The sequence below is a fragment of the Brachycentrus maculatus genome, unplaced genomic scaffold, assembly GCF_059751285.1.
Source record: "Brachycentrus maculatus isolate JH-2025_06_01 unplaced genomic scaffold, ASM5975128v1 h1tg000396l, whole genome shotgun sequence".
Lineage (NCBI taxonomy): Eukaryota > Metazoa > Arthropoda > Insecta > Trichoptera > Brachycentridae > Brachycentrus > Brachycentrus maculatus.
This window is the reverse complement of record NW_028281145.1, coordinates 620136-635755: the sequence shown is the minus strand read 5'-3', so window position 1 is coordinate 635755 and position 15620 is coordinate 620136. Positions and strand designations below refer to the sequence as shown.

The window sequence follows — 15620 nt, the reverse complement described above, 5'->3', positions numbered from 1 at the left end:
AATAATTTTCCCCAATATTTTGGAAACAATACATCCATGATAGGGTTAGGCATATATAATCTTTGGGGTTAGGGTAGGCATTCCTTGTTCTGTATCAAAATCAGGGTTTGAAATGGAAAACTTAACTGGAGCGGAAGGAAAAATAACCTTAATATAGACCACTCTAACTGCTTCTGAGAAGCTCATAAACCGGAAGATTTTTTTTAGAATCCCATGTTCCAATATGGCATTCCAGTTTTTTCCCCATCTATTTTGAGCTTGGAGAAAAATAATACTTTTTAAAAGTGAATAATAAATAAATAAGACATAAGAAAAGTACAAAATATATTTTTGGTATGCTAAAAAATAACAACATTGACAATCTAAACATTTTACAGTTCTGAGAATAGTAATAATAAACAGAAAGTTTCAATAATACATTTTTCTCACCCTGGGTGCAAGGCATACTGGAAACAGCTCTACGAGTATTTATTTATTTTTTCTTGGGTTAATTTCATAATTACATGAATCTAAAGAATGATTTTACATAATAAAATAACAACTATAATTTTTTCCACATGAATTTTATTTGACCAGCAACCGGGTTTCGTCGTAACCGATATCATCAGACTGGGTCCCATCTGATGATGTAGGTTATGACGAAACCCGGTTGCTGGTCAAATAAAATTCATGTGGAAAAAATTACACAGTTGTTATTTTATTATAATAAATGCAGTTCCAAGAAATGTCAGTACAAAACTTAAATCTAATGATTTTTCATTTTATATCCTATAACACATTACCTTTACAGTAATTGTAATGTTTCTTTTTACATTTTCTCAGCTTTATTGTTCATACTTTTTGGTTTGTCGGTTGAAAATGGAGAGTGTTTAATTTATTCAAAATTACTTATTTGAATTTTAAATCATATTGTCAATATCAAGCTGAAAAAGTTTAAAGCAAAAAAACTTTTATATTAATATGTATATATTAAATTATTTTTGATAAAACTTAAATACTAAGTTTGATAAATAATAATATGCACTTATAAATGAGATAACAATTTGATTTCAAAAATAAATTGAAATAACAAAATAAATCACAGTGCACTGATTCATTTTGACAATCTTGATACTTCCTAAGTATGATCAATATGTTCATACTGGGAGAGCAAAAGTAGTCACTGTATCATTAAACTCATGGAACTTGTGATATCAAACCCCATGTTTCTATGAATGTGTTTACATACAGGGTATGATTATTTGCATTTGTATTCCTTAGACATTAATAATGCAAATCAAAAGAATATATGTACACTATATGTGAAGATGTCTGTAAAACACCAATGTTTTAGCAGCTAACGCTGCTGTTTTTGCTCCCGGTATTAACATAGTCTTAAAAGAGAAAAAAAAAATTATCAGAGCAAAACACCTTAACATATAAAAAACATTTAAAAAAAAAAACTTAAATGACTCATTTTGTTGCTTACTAAAATAAGTCCTTAATAAATCAAAGAGATTGAATTAAAGTTTGTGTCTTTGATGATTGTCAGTAGCTGATTCATACTGGCGACGGCCTTTCCCAGCTGCTGGTACATTTCTTTCATCCCACAATGTTACACCATCACATGCGCATATTTTTTTATTATTCTGGAAAATACCCGCTGATCGGGCAATTACTCCACAGCCAAGCCTAAAACAAATGTAACAAATCTTATATATTATGTATATACCTGTTTATATATTATAAACAGATATATTAACTTCAGTGCAATTAGTGATACTACAGACAAATGTTTGTTTGGGTGATTTATAAAACAATTACAGAATATAACAAGAAAATAATTACAAATACTTACTTCATCGATTGATCTTCAGTTGCTATTGCAAGAGAACGGCCTACAATTTCTCCGATCTGAAATATTAAAATAAAATGTTTAAACATTGCAGTAAAAATGAGTACATATTTTAAAGCATTTATGTATAACCAACTAACTATCACACCACTTCTCTATTGGGATAGGCAGAGAGGGTATGATGCCACACCAATCTCTCTTTGCATACATTCTTTGGCTCTTCCACATTCATGCATCTCTTCATTATCCTGACTTCTGACCTGTCTGCTATCAAGTATTTATTATACTTGAAGCATCCCAAATTTTCATCGGCTTCCTATTCCGACTCCATTTCGCCCTGTAGATTTGTTGAACATTCTACAATGGGGTAATATTCTGGTCACATAAATCACAAGAAAAGTTTTTTTAACCAAACAGATTGTATTCAATATCCAACTATGCAAATAAGGAAAATTAAAATATATATTACCTTAAGATTGGGAACGACAAATTTAAAACTAGCTCTGCCATTAGGTTCAGCTGTTATATTTCCTAGTCGGCCTACTGGCTCCCAAACAGATCCTAAAGAATCACACCCCTGAAATGTTAAATCAGACAAATATTTTAATTACAATTCATTTACGAAAACAGGCTATTAAGAGGGCTATAAGATTAGTTCAAGACTAAATACATATATGAAATATTCTAGTTTTAAAAATTATTAAATGGCAAAAGTAATAAAGACAAGACTATAATAATAATGTAAATTATTAACCTGTGAAATGTCACCTGCAACGTGAACATTGAGCACATATTGTCCCGGTAGTAAGCCATCTATTGTACCATCTACCAAGCCACCATCTCCAGTTGAAGCGCCGGAAAGTCGTATTATTCCTCTCGATGTATTGCCCTCTATCATAGTAACAGCTGTTCCACCCTCTAAAATGTTTCAATTAAATAAAATATTGTACTGCATAACTTGACGGGTGGAGAAATTTTAAATGCACATACTAGTCTATGCCCTCCTACGATATGAAAAATAGACCCTTCTAGCAAAATACATTTTTAGGAAAGTACATAAACATACTTATCTGCAAAGAAAAGTACCCTTGCTTTAAATTATGAAAATTAATCCATGGTATGAAAATCATGAAAATAAAATGGATGAAAATACTAATATCATACTGGCCTTAATATAAGTTTAGAATATAACGCGACCATACAATTTTTAAGCTAAATTTTATGGTAACATCGCACATATATTATTTATTTATTTAAACTTCATGTACAGAAAAAAGTACATTGGCGGGCTTATTGCTAAAAAGCTATATCTACCAACTAACAAAAAACAGGCCAGTGATATTGATCAAAATATTTGATACCATATATAGCTGTTTGCAATCAGAGGGTAGATAGTACTTCAACATTTAAAAAAACATAAATTACAAATTGATGATAATAAGGAAGGCAAAGGAAAAAGGGAGTTTAGGGAAGGAGGAGAAGGAAAAACTAAGGGATGAATGCTGCCAATGAAAAATATAATATAAATGAAATATCAAAAATAAAATTTACCTCCGAATCCTTGCAGTACTGCTCTAGTACCAGTAATCCCTTGAATCAAATCACCTACTACACTACAAGGCAATATTGTTTCAACAACGACTATTTCACTTTTTAAGACTTCAGCCTGTAAAAGAGAAACATAAGATGAAAAGAATAATATGGACAAAATTTGTAAGAAAACATCAAAATTGTTGATGGTATGTGCCAAGTTAAAGAAACTACTGAAAATTTATTTAGTAAATAATCTAAACAAGCACATTATGTAAAAAAAAATTGGGTCGATCCATGTATTATTTTCTTCTCCTGACATTTCGGCCTAGCTAACACACAGTATGATATTGTCATTATTATCATATAAGTCTATTTATTCATTACAGTATAATGGCCTTTATAGCAAATTAGTCAAACACCACCATTCGGGGATGTTACTTGATTTGATTTAATCCTTGAATTGATTGTGGAAATGAAATAGGAGGATTAAACGCAATACATAAAGTGAGAAATGCAAATTCTAAATTTCATTTTCTTTCACCCATTTAAGAAAAAGAAAAATGAATAGACAAACATTTGATATACCAGGAGCCTTCAATAGGGTAGCTTTTAATTCTTTATCATCTTTAAGGTTTTCGACCATAAACTCCAACTGAAATAAAAACAACAGGTTTCATTATTATTGTTGTTATAAGAAAGAATATTATGTACATTAATTGGTAGAAATCCAATATAATAACCCGATTTACATTTACCTTGGAAGACGCCATAGCAGATCAATTTGTATTCAGGTGATTAAAGTAAAACTAATGCAATTATAAGGCAAAATAAAATTAAAAAGGGAAATATTAATTTTCGAATGACGATCTAAAACTAATAAACTGGAACCCGTCATCCAATATTAAAAAAAAATGAACCCGACGAACCAATATTACTATATCGAATGGACAAATTAGTACGATAATCGTAGACAAAAAGTAACTATAATTTGTAGAGTCCAAAAGCGGTCAAAAGTCAAACAAGATCACACACCGAACCGGCCACAGACGAACCGGCTGTCACCATAATCCAATGCCTGCTATATAAAATAAAGGGGTGTACATGTTTGCCGTAAACGTCAGTTTTCCGAATTCGGAATAAGATATTTTCTCTCGAGAAATATCAGTTTTTATTATACTCTACAAATTAAACTATTTTATAAATAATTTTCATTTGCAAAATTTGCTTAGCTAAATTCATAACAACATTTCAATTAACGTTTAAAATCTGTTTCAAATGAACGGAAAATTTTCCTAATCCCAATTAAAATCTTGTTTTTTCATCAATAAACAGGCTAGAATATTGTTTTTCGATGAGAGAATTTGACCAATGATAATAATGAATGAAATAGTGGGATAGCTGAAAAAAAACTATCAAATATTAAATTAGAAAAAAAAACGATAGAGGAAAACGCGCATGCGATGTGTTTAGCTGGGTGTTTATCCATAGGAGCGATTACTGTACCTACGAATTAAATATAATCTGTCAAAAGTTATCTGACAGCTGTCAAAATTTCTGTTCGGGTTTTAGATTTTGCGATTTCTTCAACCGGTTTAGAGTTTTGTTGATATTTCCACTTAAGGCATTTAAATGAATCGTAGAGCTAAAACCATTATTGGAACAATTATATTTCTACATCTCTCAGGATATTTGTTAAAACCGTATGTTTTACCAGCTAAAGGCAGCCAGTCTGAGTCGTCTGTTGTTCCCAACTATTTAGATAAGAAAATATAGATGCATTTATTCAAACATTATAATAAAGTATATTATACACTAAGTAGACATTTATGTATTACAAGTAACATTAATAAAATGGAAAAACCTAAAGTTTTATTGACTAGACCTGATATTAGTGATAATGGAATAGACTCACTTAAAAAAAAGTAAGTTGCGTAACTAAGAATGTTTTGATATTTTATAAGCATTAATGACTATATTACAATTTAAGAGTAGGTATTTTTAATTTTCTTTCAATGTATAAATCCACTTTTGGGTATGTACATTGGGTGGCACGAAAAGAGTTCTGTAAAAAGAAGGGTTCCTACAAATTTGAGAAACCACAATAAGATATTGTTTTTAATGATACAAGCAGGTGCTACTCAAGGGAAAATTTGTGGCATAATAAATCCCTTTCAAATGGAATTATTTTATCAGAGCTGTATTTGTCCTACCTGATGGTGGTAGAATCCTTTAAAAACTGATCATATCTTTGTAATCATTTTCAGTTGTGACTTGACAGTTTGGAGTGAAAATAGGCCATCGCCTCGCAATTACATACTTGAGAACATTAAAGATAAAAGTGCTTTATTGTGCTTTTTGACAGATAAAATAGACACTGAGCTTTTAGATGCTGCGGGTCCCAGTTTGAAAGTTGTATCCACTTTCTCAGTTGGTTATGATCACATTGATGTGAAAGAATGTAAAAAACGAGGTATAAGGATTGGATATACCCCTGATGTTTTGACTGAAGCAACAGCAGAATTAACGGTAACTATAGATTTTTACTTTCTTTTTTTAAACAACTATATCACTTGTGTATTATATTTTATTTATGTATATTTATTTTCTTTTAGGTTGGTTTACTGTTGTGTACTTCTCGTCGACTCATTGAAGCACACAATGAGGCAAAAACAGGGGGCTGGAAGACATGGTCTCCATTTTGGATGACTGGACCAGGACTTATGGGATCCACAGTAGGAATTGTGGGATTTGGACGAATTGGACAATCTATTGCTAAAAAGTTAAAAGCTTTCAATGTATCTAAAATTCTATATTACAACCGCTCAGAAAGAGAAAACGAAGCATCATTCACTGGTGCACAGAGAGCTGATATGGATAGTTTACTTAAAGAGAGCGATTTTGTTATATGTTCTTGCGCTCTGACGCCAGAAACTGTAAATATGTTTAGTATGGAGGCTTTCAGAAAAATGAAGAATACCGCTGTGTTCATAAACACAAGTCGAGGTGGTTTGGTTGACCAAGATGCTTTAATTCAAGCATTACAAAATGGAATGATACATGGTGCTGGACTCGATGTCACCACACCAGAGCCGCTCCCCTTAGATAATCCTCTCTTTAAATTAAATAATTGCGTAATATTTCCACATATAGGCAGTGCATCTATCGAGGCAAGAACAGCTATGTCTGAACTAGCTGTAAATAATATTTTAGCATGTCTTAATGATGAGAAAATGCCCGCTGAATTGAAGCTAGATGATACATAGTTTTCCAAAAGTGCTAGACATTGTAAAGTGGAATTTATACATAAATGATCAGTTTTCATATCCAACATAATCTTATGTGCTTTCTACTAGATGAGTTGGAGCATGCCATCTTAAACAGATCAGTTTTATAAATTTAATTTTTCACTGAGTTCTATACAAAGTTAATATATTTTACGATACTTTTTTAAAACCAACTTTTTTTAAAATATGTAATGGAATAAAATGACTTCAATTTATTTGAATTTTGTTTGTATTACTTGTTTCACTATACCTACTGCTAATAAAAAAAAATTATTATTGGGTTACCACAAAAGGTAATTATGTACCATTAAACTTGGAAAATCAAATAAAATTAAGAAAACAAAAATAAACTACTAGCTTCATTGATTAATTTTCATTCAATCTTTCCAATGATGATTAATAAGCTTATATTTCCAAAGTTATTATATTGCACTTAATTAATACCATGTAATATAAATATACATAAATAACAAGAAAGTTGGGTACTCAATAAATAATCACAATGGACAAATATTGGAACAAATAATATGACTAGTAATATTTTTCGTAATAACTACTAATTTTACGATTGAATCATCATCCAATATTATTTTAAAACAATCCATAAGTACTGATATATCGATCCTCCGAATTCGAATGAAATATTTTGAAATATGGTATTTTCACTTTAGAATATACGATTTATTTTATTCAAAATACAAGGAGATTGTTATACTTTTCGTATTTACAAAAGAAATATCATTTGAAAATTCGTTAGCGAAAAACAGCTTTATGGGGTTCCTTAACCATCAAATGGATTTTTATCTTTTTGCTGTTGTTTTGTTTTGCGAATTATTACCCTTTTTCAAAAAAATCGAATCAAACTCGAAAAGTTTTCTGTTCGAAAAAAAATCGCGTTTCTTTCATTCGGAATTTCGATTTATTATGCGTGTGCTGTGAGCATAATCGGGACAGTGAGGAAGGGAGGGGGGGGGCCGAGAAAGTCCGCCAAAAACTGACAGAAGTGTTTCATGCATTTTGTTTGGGTGCATTTTGAGCTTGTTCGAGTGCATCTGTTTCTATGAATGCTATTTTTCAAACGAAGTTTCATTTTTCAAACTAACCAAATTCGTAAAATGGCGTCAGCATCAAAGAAGGTCAAATTGACAGACGAAGGAAAGTTGAATTCAAACAATCTTGATTTTATTAAAAGCATCGAGAATGACAGAACTTCTACCGCGAAATCAGTGGTGGATTTTAAATTTAACAAGAAACGCGTCAGAATTATTTCAAACGAATTAGAAATGCCAGAAGACAGTAAAGGTGTCGTTTATTGGATGTCCCGAGACTGCAGAATACAAGATAATTGGGCAATGATTTTTGCTCAGAAACTTGCCTTAAAATCTAATGTTTCTCTGCACGTTTGTTTTGCATTGCTTCCAAAATTCTTAGATGCAACCATGAGGCACTTCGACTTCCTTCTCAAAGGTAATTACAATTGCGAAAAATGTTAACTAACCACCACCAAATAAAAAGTAACCATCTCTATTGATACCATAAGTCCATAAGAAACAGTTAATTTTTCTTTGTAATAATTTTATTTCAAAATTTATTTATTATTTAATAAAATAATTTTTTATCAATCATTTAATATATTTCTAATAGGCAGAATAAAGTGTATAATTTATCTATTAGATACATTGCACCTGATTGTGTCTCACTACTGTGTAGGTATTACTGTATCAGTCAATTATAATAGTCTTTTCTTTAACAAAGCAAAACAATTGTTACGAATTTAATTTTTATGTGTTTAAAAAATATAAATACAACTAGACACAAAAAATCAGTTTTGATTCCAATACACTCAGACCTCACTTTGCGTTTTTTCGAAGATGCGTCCTTACTGAATTAAGACTCATTTTCGCTTTGCGTCGTTGTTTTTTGACCGAATGAAAAATACGGTATCCTATCTTTGATGTTTATATGATTTCCAATGGAAAAAAGCGATTCACTTTGCGTTGTTTCAATTTACGTCGCGATATTTTGAAACGTATATACGACGCAAAGTGAGGTCTTAGTGTATTTAAAAATTTAAACAAAGTTAGTAAAAGTGGTATTAATACACTCAAAACAATGTTTTTTTTTCTTTCTATTGGTATGTTATTATAAATATTGTTTATTTATTTTTTTACAAAAATGTTAATAATATTAGTATATAACCACTCACCGAGATTTTTATGTCTACCGGTTTCGAGATGTACCTGTCTATTTGTCAGGACAATCACTATTACAGCATGCAAACAATACCACCCTTCACCACCATAGCACCATTTACACACTTAAAACTGCACAAAATGTTTAACACATGCGATTTTTGGTCGACCCGAAGATCAACATGCACTAAAGTTTTCACCACAGACATGCGTTACGAGCCGAGGTTAAACATACATGTTATTAACATTTATAATAACTGCTAATAATTAACATTTACTAATATTATTAACATTTTTGTAAAAAAATAAATAAGTAAAAATGACCACAAAGTAAATGCTTTAAATATTTATAATATTGAGAATATTATAAATTTTGTGTTTCTAGGATTAGAAGAAGTAAGCCACGAATGCGCAAGTTTAAATATCCAATTCCATTTACTGAACGGGAGTGCCGGAGAAGTTCTTCCACCTTGGGTCAAAGAACATAAAATAGGAGCCATTGTTTGTGACTTCTCTCCTTTGAGACAGCCGCTTTCCTGGGTGGACGATGTTAAAAAGAAGATTCCCAAAAATGTTCCCCTCATTCAAGTTGACGCACATAACGTAGTGCCTTGCTGGATCGCTTCTGAGAAGTTGGAATATTCTGCTCGGACTATAAGGAATAAAATCAACTCTAAACTCGACGAGTATCTTACTCCTTTTCCACCAGTGGTGAAGCACCCTCACAATTCTGATTTTTCTCCAAAGGTATGTTTACACAACTGGCTTCATATTTTTTTTGGTAATGTCTGAGGTCTGGCCATTGTATTTAATGCAAAATTTACATATTGAGATAATTTTTACTATTATAATACAGTCCACCTCCGTAATGTGGTCAGCGCGTTTGGCTACCACGCTGAAAGTCTCGGGTTCCATTCCCAGGGGGGGGTCAAATAAATAAAAGTGATTTATTCACTATAATATTTATTCAACATTACCCTGGACTGGTACTTGAAGCGGAGGGCTGATCACCTTTCCTTCATGGGTTAACGATCAAGATAACACTGAGTTTATATGATGCAGTGCCCTATGCACCATTGGGTGTGAATAAGGGTTAGAAGAATTATAATACAGTCTACCTCCGTAGTGTAGTGGTCAACTTGTTTGGCTACCACGCTGAAGGTTCCGGGTTTGATTCCCAGGGGGGTCAAAATAAATATTTTTTTAAAGGTGTATTTATGTTTCATCATAAAAAATGATTATTTTTAAATGTGCCTCTTTTGATGTTTCCAGGCTATAGATTGGAAGGATGCGTTGGAAACTCGAAATGTGGATAAACTGATCGGTCCGTGCTCCTGGGCTACTCCGGGAACAAAACAAGGACTTTTGACTTTGGAAAAATTCTGCTCAAGTAGACTGAAGATATTTTCAACTAAACGAAATGACCCTCTTGCTAATGCTCTGAGTAATCTTTCTCCATGGTTTCACTTTGGCAAGTTCTAAAAATATTTTAATTAATTTTTATAACATATTTTCAAATATATTATAAACAATCTAAATTTAAAATAATCAAGCTCGTACCTAAGACTTCCAGCAATAATTACGATAATAATGAACAAATAATAAATATATAACAGGTGATGACTGATTTTGGGTCAGTTGATTATTAAATGAATATAAGTACAAAAAAATATAATGCAGCTGTTTTTTTGTAAATTAAAATACTCGTTTTTTACTACTTGAGTTATATTTATTTTGACGACTTGTTTCTGAAGCTAGACGCTTCCATCTTTGGGTCTAAATATAAACTACAATATAAGTTTATATTTAGACCCGAAGATACCAAAAATAAATATAACTCAAGTGGTAAAAAACAAGTGTTTTCATTTACAATTTCATCATGTCTTACCACAAAGTGAATGCAGAAACAATTATTTATTGTTGTTTAAACAGCTGTTTTATTGTCCATTTTTGTTACATAATGTAATTGTAAATATGGAAAATTCATAAAAAAATGGCTTTAAAAGGCCAAGATAATGTCTTTTGAAAACACTTCACATTTCAACAAATACTATTGCATTTATTGATTTAGCACTTTGTGGAATTCCATGTTGATTATTAAAAATTAACACGTGTATTAAGGTAAGGACTGACCGGAGTCATTTCGTCGTAACGTAACATATTACGATGCGAGCATTCGTATAGTCAGTACAGCTTTCCGAGTGCTCCATCCAAAGTCGGATGCTCACCGCGAGTGACGTTACGAAATGCTCCGGTCAGTCCCCACCTTTAGACCACTAATTGAGTTTTATTTTATTTCACACATCTAGTTTCGAAAAATACAAATGTTTTCATCAATAGGTGATCACTAAAACTAACCAGCTACTAAATTATTCAGGTATTGGTAGAAGTGGGTGGGGTAATAACTAGAGAGGAAGTTTATGTCAATTAGTGGTCTAATACAAGTGTTTAACTTTGAATAGTAAATACATTTTGTTTATAGATTTGGCATTCAATTTGTAGAACTCCATTTTAATTTGTATATATCATATCGCTCACTCCTTTCATGAACGTCATAAATCAAAAATCGTCAATTTTCAGTTGTGCATGTTTTCGGAATGCCCAGAAAATGTACTATATCCCAGCAAAAGCGGCAAAATTTTAACTTAATATTTACCCGCTATAGGGGAGAAAATGTTGTTTTTGTATTTTGAAGAAAAGGTATTGTTTAATTATTTTTTAAAATATACTAAATATTTTTCAAATGGAGAAAAAACCTTCAGCTTTTACCTAAAAAGATTTGTTGCACAGTTAACTGTTCAATAAGTGGCTTGATATTTATTTTTAACACATTGTGTTATGTTTTTAAACTTTAAAAACGTTCTCCTGAAAAATCAAGTTATTTGATTTATGACGTTCTTGGAAGGAGTGAGCGATATATTAAAATCAAACACTGATTTTTAGAGTCCACTTAATTGTATTTTATTATTAAAAATACTTAAAAATATAAATTGTGACTGTTGTTTTGCCTTGTTATGGCATTTTCAAACTAATGTCAAACATTTTAAAATGCCATAACAAGGAGAAACAATTGTTAAAAAAAATATTTTTATGTGTTTTTAATAATAATATACAATTTGGTAGACTCTAAAAATCAGATTTAAATATTTTATTTATAAAATAAATATTATAGCAATATTGTTTTAAAAATAAACAGTAATATCAACTTTTTTCCATTCCAGGTCAAATATCCGTTCAAAGAGCGGTCTTGTGTGTTCAGAAACACAAGTCCAAGTCCAGTGAGAGTGTCAATGCTTTCTGCGAAGAGGCAATAGTCAGAAGAGAGCTTGCTGATAACTTTTGCTATCATAATGAGAATTACGATAATTTGAAAGGCGCAAGTAATTGGGCTCAAACAACCTTAAACGATCATAGGTAATTTATTTTTATCTTAGTAAATATTTTACCTGCCTTTTGTCTGCCTCCGGAGTGTAATGGTCAGCATGCTTGGCTACCGTACTGGAGGTCCCGGGCTCAATTCCCAGGGGGGGTCAAATAATATAAGTGAATTTTTCACCCTAATATTTATTCAATATTACCCTGGACTGGTACTTGAAGCGGAGGGCTGATCACCTTTCCTTCATGTGTTTATGATCAAGATAACACTGCGTTTATATGATGCAGTGCCCTGTGCACCATCGGGTGTGGATAAGGGTTAGAAGAAATATTTTACACGCGTCATACTTTTAATCCAAAGCTCTGTGATTGTTATATCATTATCCGCACTCCAATGGTGCATAGGACTCTGCATCATATAAATGCAGTGTTATTTTAATCATTAACACATGAAAGAAGGTGATCAGCCCTCCGCTTCAGGTACTAGGGTAATATAAGTGAAAAAATCACTTTCATTTATTTGACCTATTTGACCCCCCCCTGGGAATCGAACCCGGAACCTCCAGAACAGTAGCCGAGCGTGCTGACCATTACACTACAGTGTTATATCTATAGTCTTATTCATTCTCACACTTTGGAATAATGTAATGCGTATTTTTATTTTTAGAAAGGATAAAAGAGAATACCTTTACACAACTGAGCAACTGAGAGATTCTTTAACACATGATGACTTGTGGAACTCGGCACAAATACAGCTGGTAAAAGAGGGAAAAATGCACGGTTTCATGAGGATGTATTGGGCTAAGAAGATCCTCGAATGGACCGAATCTCCCGAGAAGGCACTTAAAGACGCTATATATTTAAATGATCGCTACAGTTTAGACGGAAGAGATCCAAATGGTTTTGTTGGTATGTTTATTTTTCAAATATTACGACTATTTGAATAAGGATAGGTATTCAATTTTATTTATTATTAGTTAACCCAACCATGCATTGGTGAAGCTCAGTCTGGTTAAATGGAAAACACAGAAAAGACAAAGCACATTATTCTTCTTCTTCTTTTCAAGTTCGCTCCCTAGGTGGAGCATATGGCCAACACCAGACGTCTCCAAGTCACTCTGTCACGCGCCATCTCCTTGGCTTCCTCCCAGGTCAGTCCGGCGTCTCGAAGTTCCGCTGAGTATAGTCGGTAAATGGTCATCAGCGGCCTTCCGGGGCGCCGGAATCCTCGGGGTTGGAAGAAAAGACATGAGGGGTTGATGCTCTCAGGTGGTTTTCTAAGGACATGTCCCAAACATGTCCACCTTCTCCTCTTCAGGGCTTCCAGTATGAGGGGCTGTTGAGTTCTTCTCCTCACACCGTCATTCCTGACGAAGTCATACCACTTTATACCCAGTATTCGCCTCAGGCACCTATTTTCAAAACTTGCTAGTTTCTTGCTTTGAGCTTTGGTGAGGTGCCACGACTCACATCCGTACAGCAACACTGTTAGGATGCAGGCGTTAAAGAGACGACACTTGGTTTTTGTCGAGTAAAGCATTATTCTAACATGTTAAATTTAACAATGCTTGTGAACAGAGGCGTACATTCTATATAGGCAGAAAAGCAATGCCTACCGTGGATTACTCGCTTTCCATACAGAAACACAACCAGTGCCTACTATGCCTTATCCTTACGTAACCCTACTGCCTACCCCGATTAAAAACTCTGCCTTCTGTGCTCCACTGCTTGTGGGTATACAATTTTTTAGCTACTGTCGAGAAGCACGGTATCCACCAACAGCAATGTTTAGTTTTGTGTGTGTTGCTGTTACGTTCAACAGATGTCGCTGCCATTGTCATGGTCAAAAAATATTTTTCAAAACAACATGTTTTTACTTTTATGTAAAAAATATTGTGTAAAAAATTCAAAGAAATTGATGAATAACTTTTGGAGATTTAAGATTTTGAACTAATGAACATTTACGAGTACATGTTTAACCCTGAAGATGACAAGGTTCTTGTCGAAACCGGTTGGATAAAAATGTACCGGTAAAAAAGTGGTAAAAACAAAGTTGTTTTATTAAATAAAATTTATATTCTAGTTTTAATATATCTTTGAATTGTGTTTTCAGGTTGTATGTGGTCTATTTGTGGAATTCATGATCAAGGATGGGCAGAAAGAGCTGTTTTTGGAAAAATAAGGTTTATGAATTATGCTGGGTGCAAACGGAAATTTGACATCAATGCTTATATTGTTCGTTATGGAGGGAAATGTCACAAATATAAAAAATAATTCATCTTTATTTTATTAAAATGGCCAACTCAATATTTTTATTAGCTTAGCATGTTGACTGCCACAGCAATTTTCAGAATTACAGTCTAAAAAGCCAATTTCATTTAATCATATTATATTATTAACTAACTAACTAACTAACCATCACGCCGCTTACCCGCAGGGGTAGGCAGAGAAAATAGAGCGCCACACCACTCTGTCCTTGCAAACATTCTTCTCCTCTTCCACGTTCATGCATCTCCTCATACATACCCGCCGATTGTTACGACTCCTAACCTGACCACTTTCAAGTATTTGGCATACCTGATCGTGCCATGTTTTTCTCGGTCTTCCTCTGCTTCTTTTCCCGCTAACATTCGCCTCATAAATTTGTTTTAACTCATTCGTTCTACATGTCCAAACCATCTCAACACACCTTTCTTAATTTTATCGATAATGCTTATCTCAGCTTTGCATTCCTTCCTTATTTCACTATTCGCACATCTATCATACATCGTTTTGTCACACATTCTTCTGAGAGATCGCATTTCGACTGCATTCAGTCTACTTTCATCCTTCTTTTGCCAACTCCATGTTTCACTTCCATACATTATAGTTGGAACCAGGACTCCGTTGTGCACTGCCAGTTTAGCTTCCGCTGATAGGTTTTTATTTGCTATAACTGATTTCAGTGCACCATTCACTTTGTTCCCAGCATTCACTCTCCTTTCTATGTCTTTATCATCTTTCCATTCCTAGAAAACATACTACCCAAATACACGAAATCATCTACCTGTTCCAAAATCTCTGCGTTTACCAATATTTCACACTCAGATCTGCATTCTTCTCTTTCAAAAACCATAATCTTGGATTTGCTACCATTCATCAATAAATCATTTTCCTTGCACACATTATACACTTTTGTCACCAACGCCTGCAGGTCTTCTCTGCATTATATTATTAAAAACTTTAATTATAGTACATATATATTTTCTGTTAATTTATGAATACATTTTCTGTTCATCCAGCATTGATTTTTTGTTCTATATCCAGAACCCATCTATACATATTTGCACTACGAATTTTATTCTAGCTGCACGAATATGGCAAGTAAACAGAGTACGAGATAACTCATAGTCAGCGTTCTAG

The 15620-nt window shown here is 32.8% G+C and overlaps 3 protein-coding genes across 3 annotated transcripts; 2 read left to right on the top strand and 1 right to left on the bottom strand.

The window, feature by feature from the left end:
- Positions 1-317: 317 nt before the first annotated feature.
- Positions 318-4417, bottom strand: Ccs (Copper chaperone for superoxide dismutase). The gene is made up of 7 exons (XM_088270821.1): positions 4123-4417; positions 3942-4019; positions 3386-3500; positions 2589-2752; positions 2304-2411; positions 1838-1893; positions 318-1671 (listed from the first exon to the last, which is right to left on the bottom strand). Exons 1-7 carry the CDS (start codon positions 4135-4137, stop codon positions 1503-1505), a joined length of 705 nt encoding a protein of 234 aa, XP_088126947.1. The 5' UTR covers positions 4138-4417; the 3' UTR covers positions 318-1502.
- A 462-nt stretch (positions 4418-4879) lies between these two features.
- LOC148302922 (glyoxylate reductase/hydroxypyruvate reductase) lies at positions 4880-6880 on the top strand. The gene is made up of 3 exons (XM_088270799.1): positions 4880-5289; positions 5632-5893; positions 5980-6880. The coding sequence occupies exons 1-3, from the start codon at positions 5141-5143 to the stop codon at positions 6628-6630; spliced, it is 1062 nt and encodes a 353-aa protein (XP_088126925.1). The 5' UTR covers positions 4880-5140; the 3' UTR covers positions 6631-6880.
- A 719-nt stretch (positions 6881-7599) lies between these two features.
- On the top strand, positions 7600-15499 carry LOC148302921 (deoxyribodipyrimidine photo-lyase-like). Its single transcript, XM_088270823.1, has 6 exons — positions 7600-8118; positions 9229-9590; positions 10116-10314; positions 12065-12257; positions 12886-13127; positions 14332-15499. The coding sequence occupies exons 1-6, from the start codon at positions 7716-7718 to the stop codon at positions 14490-14492; spliced, it is 1560 nt and encodes a 519-aa protein (XP_088126949.1). The 5' UTR covers positions 7600-7715; the 3' UTR covers positions 14493-15499.
- Positions 15500-15620: the final 121 nt, after the last annotated feature.